The following is a 5688-nucleotide window of genomic DNA, read 5'->3' as shown; positions in this document are numbered from 1 at the left end:
AGAGATAAGACAGCCTAAAGAGTAAGGTGCATCATCACTGCAGATGGTGATTACAGCCATGAAATTAAAAGACACTTACTCCTTGGAAGGAAATTTATGACCAATCTAGATAGCATATTCAAAAGCAGAGACATTACTTTGCCAACAAAGGTCTGTCTAGTCAAGGCTATGGTTTTTCCAGTGGTCATGTATGGAAGTGAGAGTTGGACTGTGAAGAAAGCTGAGCACTGAAGAATTGATGCTTTTGAACTGTGGTGTTGGAGAAGACTCTTGAGAGTCCCTTGGACTGCAAGGAGATCCAACCAGTCCAACCTAAAGGAGATCAGTCCTGGGTGTTCATTGGAAAGACTGATGCTGAAGCTGAAACTCCAATACTTTGGCCACCTCATGCAAAGAGTTGACTCATTGGAAAAGACTCTGATGCTGGGAGGGATTGAGGGCAGGAGGAGAAGGGGACGACAGAGGATGAGATGACTGGATGGCATCACTGACTCAAAGGACATGGGTTTGAGTGAACTCCGGGAGTTGGTGATGGACACGGAGGCCTGGTGTGCTGTGGTTCATGGGGTTGCAAAGAGTCAGACATGACTGAGTGACTGAACTGAAAGAGTAAGAAATTTTATATATATATAAATTATGGATGAATTATGAAGTGGCAAGTAATCAACTTCCAGGTTATTGTCTTCCCAAATCTTTAGTTATTGATTCTGAGCTTTTCTTAGTTTTCTCTCAAAAATTGTACATTTAATGAACATTTAAATTAATGCACAATTTTTTTCCTGATCTTTTGATGAGAAAAATGGGGATTTCCCCCTTGCATTGAGATGTGAAAAGTAATTTTTGGAGCCTAGGGGACTTTGCCTAATGTTATGGTGATGATATAATGTACAGCATGTTTCCAATGGAATCAGACAGAAAACACATGTAATTTTCTCAAAGACTATGATTTTAAAATGAAATATCAGATAATCAGCACAGATAGCAAATAGGAAAAAGTAATTTGATGCTTTCCATACAATTCTGATGTTGTTAAGAATAAGCTTTTCAATCCTTAATTATCTTACAGGAAAATCAGCTCTTGCCAGTGTAATTATTTATTCTTAGCCTTTCAAAAATTGCACCTAAACAAGACTTATATGCCTTCTTTCATTAATTTAAAAAAATTACTTGTAGCTTAGTATTTCTGACATAAGAAATTAATGCAAGGACATAATATCAGAAGCTCACAGCCTTGTACACAAGATTTATTTGAGGTGTGTTTATTTCCTAAACATATTTATAATTTTTTATTTTTTGCCGTTTTGCAAATCTCTTTATTAGGTGTCTTCAGAAATACATGGTTTCTTATATCTACTTCTTTTTTTATTTTATTTTTAACTTTACAATATTGTATTGGTTTTGCAAACATTTTAAAATATTTTTATTTTTTAATAAAATATTTTTTGAATTATTCAGAAACTCCTGACACTACTATTTTGTTTGTAATTAGGAAATTACATGACAAAGGATCCTGGTGGGCTACAGTTCATGGGGCAGCAAAGAGTATATATATAAGGGTAGACCCTGGTTGCTTAGATGGTAAAGAATCTACCAACAATATCGGAGGCCTGGGTTTGATCCCTGGGTCTGGAAGATCCCCTGGAGAAGGGCATGGTAAACCACTCCAGTCTTCTTGCCTTGAGAATCCCATGGACAGAAGAGCCTGGTGGGCTACAGTCCATGGGGTCACAGAGTCAGACATGGCTGAGCAACTAACACATACATGTATTTTATTTAGCTAGTATCCTATTGTATAATATAGTGATTTAAAACATTTTTTATATAAGGTGGACAATGTCTTTATCCAAAAGTAATGTTTATAAAATTTCATTATATAAAACAAATCCCAGTGACATCACTTTCTCTCGATTTGCTCAGTTTCCTTACAATATCTTTGGTTCCTCCTTGACAAAATATATATTACACATTACAAACAACTTGGAATATGTCAGGTATACTGAAAATACTCTTGGGGGAAGAAATGTGCAAATTTTTAGGTTAATATACATTACATATATGAGGTAAGATAGTCCATAAATTATTCAAAAGAAGTGACAGTCCCCTTGTAGTCACAGAGTTGGGACCTGTTACCTGAACAAGGTATCAACCTATTAATCATCACGATAATCCTGACAAAAAATTAAGTCACAAAAAATGAATTTATATGTACCTGGGTAAGCATAATCTATTTTAGGTAACCTGCTGTCTCTACTAAGAAGTTGAAAACAAACAACAAAAAATTCCTATGTATTTGATTTTGAGGGTGTTTCAGGTACCATGAATATCTTATTTTATATTTTATTTTTGATTATTTTCACAGCAACCCTTCAAGAAACAGTTGATTTTGCTGATGTATATAAATATATTCACAAAATTTACATTTGTCAAATTATTCCTTTATATATACCAAAATATAGGAATAACAGATTATATCAACCTATGTATATTTCTTAAAATTTTCTTATATGAAGACCAATGTCTAATATGTTCTGATAGAATTTCCTTACTTTTACACCTCTGTCCAGTATTAGTCAAGAATATTAATCATTTCATCTTGTACTATATCAGTAGACATAAGGTCTTTCACATAAATATGTTTGAATACAGGGACTACTAAATGTGTCTACACACAATTGCAAATAGGATTTTAAAAATTCATGCAATTAGAACATGATTATGTTATACTATGTTGTAATTATGTAAGTACAATTATAATTACAGTAAGTCCTCTACATAATAACGGGTTTCCTTCAGAGAGAATGTTCGCAAGTTTGATTTGTCTGTAGGATTCCTTGTGTCTCAGATGGTAAAGAACCTGCCTGTAATGCAGGAGACGGGGGTTCGATCCCTGGGTCTGGAAGATCCCCTGGAGAAGGGAATGGCAATTCATTCCAGTATTATTTCCTGGAAAATCCCATGAACAGAGGAGACTGTGGGCCACAGTCTATGGGGTCACAAAGAGTCAGACAAGACTGAGGAGCTAACACTTTCTTTTTTCATCAGCAAATTTACCCTAGGTCCCCAACTAATGCAATTGACTATACAGTATTGAGCTTTAATAGGTTTATAGCACCCATCACCATTGTTTGTACACTTGCTTCCAGATATCGTGGGATAGAAATAAAGATGCTGTATTATAGTACAAACTACTGTACAGTAAGTACAAAAAAATCACAGCTACATGGATGCAGGTGCATTATAATGTATGGCAGACACCTGAACTAACTTACATAATTGTACACATGAAAACACGCTTGCATCTTAGACAGCTTACAAATTAAAGATTTATAGTTACAGAATTGATAGCATATAATATACAATTAAAAAGTTGTTACATAATAAAGGTTATGTCAATACTTTCCCTTTCTGCTTCCTTTATCTACTTTTATATCAATCTATATATCTACACATGTGTCAGTGTTTGCCAAAAATTAGCCATTTGGCATTTGAGTGAAGGCAAAGTTGCTCAGTTGTGCCCAACTCTTTGCAACCCCATGGACTGTAGCTTGCCAGGTTCCTCTATTCATGGAATTCTTCAGGCCAAAATACTGGAATGGGTATCTGTTCCCTTCTCCAAGGAATCTTCCCAACCCAGGGATCAAACCCAGGTCTCCTGAATTGCAAGCAGATTCTTTACCATTTGAGGCACCAGGGAAGCCCAAGAAAAGTGGGGTGATTCACCTATACCTTCTCCAGGGATCTTTCCAATCCAGGAATTGAACAAGGGTCTCCTACATTGCAGGCAGATTGTTTATCATCTGAGCTACCAGGAAAGCCTGTAAAAGCGAAAGTATTTGTGTCCCCATGGACTCTAACCACCAGGCGCCTCCATTTATGGAATTCTCCAGGCAAGAATACTGGAGTGGGTAGCCATTCCCTTCTCCAGGAGATCTTTCCGACTCGGATTGAACCCAGGTCTGCTGCATTGCTGGCAGATTCTTTACCATCTGAGCCACAAGGGAAGCATAATAATTCTTTCTGGTTGGGGGATACCATAATACAGTATCATATTTAGAAGTGTCACTGGGCTATAACCATTTGGAGCCAGCAGCACACTTCCTCCATTGGTGACAATCAAACCACCTCAAGATATTATTGAATGCTCTTTGGGGAACTAATTTTTCTCGCTGGAAAATGACAAACCTAGCCCTCTCTCCAACTGTATTGCTATCTCTGTAACCGTTTCTATGTCTTTAAATGTATGCTTTACTTCCAGGAGGCAGTCATTTTAATAGAATCTAAACTTTAAAATTAAATTTATTATATTTATATTAACTTTGAATGCTAAGAAAATCACCAGGATTTAAATCATAACACTATTTACTACTCTGAGGTCTCTATCCAGCCTATGTTTTCTGATAAAATGGAAGAACACAACAGAACAGTGCTGAGTGAATTCATCCTCATGGGAATCACAGACCACCCTGAACTGCAGGCTCCATTGTTTGGGCTCTTCCTCATCATCTATGTGATCTCAGTGGTGGGCAACTTGGGCATGGTCATCCTCACTAAGGTGGACTCCAGGCTACAGACACCCATGTACTTCTTTCTCAGGCACCTGGCTCTTACTGATCTGGGTTACTCAACAGCTGTGGGCCCCAAAATGTTGGTAAATTTTGTTGTGGGTCAGAATAAAATCTCTTATTATTTGTGTGCTACACAGATGGGTTTTTTCATCATGTTCATTACTAATGAACTTTTTCTTCTGGCAACAATGTCTTATGATCATTATTTGGCCATTTGTAACCCTCTACTCTACACAGTCATCATGTCACAAAGGGTGTGTAAAGTGCTGGTGGCAATCCCCTATGTCTATAGCACATTCATGTCTCTGTTGATCACCATAAAGCTTTTTAATTCATTCTTCTGTGGCTATAATGTTATCAGTCATTTCTACTGTGACTGTCTCCCCTTGATATCTTTGGTCTGTTCAAATACGCAAGAAATTGAGCTGATCATTCTGATCTTCACAGGTGTTAATGTGATCCTCTCCCTTCCAATAATTCTTATGTCTTATTTGCTCATCCTTGTAGCCATTCTCAGGATGAACTCTGCTGAAGGTAGGCACAAGGCTTTTTCTACCTGTGGATCCCACCTAACAGTGGTCACAGTGTTCTTTGGGGCTTTGATATTTATGTATGTGCAACCAGAGTCCAGACATTCCTTTGACACTGATAAAATGGCATCTATATTTTACACCCTTGTTATCCCCATGTTAAATCCCTTGATCTACAGTTTGAGGAACAAAGATGTAAAATATGCACTACAAAACATGTGGAATAAGCTTTATAACATTTCCTCTTAAAGCCTATGTACAATATGATTCCTATCATTTTTATTCTGGGCTTCAAACATTTCTCTGTGTGTCTTTAAATGTAATAGTGAACACAAATAAGTTCAATATACTTTTTAGAGATTGCCTTTTCTGTGCCAGTAACACATTTATGTGCTGTACCTACACTAGCACACAAAGTAAGGAAAAAATCTGCCTTCTTTGAGTGAGAGAGATTAATCATAAATATAATTAAGTAAATGTCATTATACAGGAGAATTGATTAGGAAACTACAGAGTATTCAAGCAGGTAAGGAGAGTGGATATGCTGTGTGTGAGAAAGGAAGAATCAGTTCAGTCACTCAGTCGTGTCCAAC

At 36.8% G+C, this 5688-nt stretch overlaps 1 protein-coding gene across 1 annotated transcript; it reads left to right on the top strand.

Annotated features, from left to right (window-relative positions):
• The first annotated feature begins 4402 nt into the window (after positions 1-4402).
• On the top strand, positions 4403-5344 carry LOC113904660 (olfactory receptor 8K3-like). Its single transcript, XM_027561779.1, has one exon. It carries the CDS (start codon positions 4403-4405, stop codon positions 5342-5344), a length of 942 nt encoding a protein of 313 aa, XP_027417580.1.
• The last annotated feature ends 344 nt before the right edge of the window (positions 5345-5688 follow it).

Source organism: Bos indicus x Bos taurus, chromosome 15 (genome assembly GCF_003369695.1).
Source record: "Bos indicus x Bos taurus breed Angus x Brahman F1 hybrid chromosome 15, Bos_hybrid_MaternalHap_v2.0, whole genome shotgun sequence".
Classification (NCBI taxonomy): Eukaryota; Metazoa; Chordata; class Mammalia; order Artiodactyla; family Bovidae; genus Bos; species Bos indicus x Bos taurus.
This window is presented reverse-complemented; position numbering and strand designations above follow the sequence as displayed.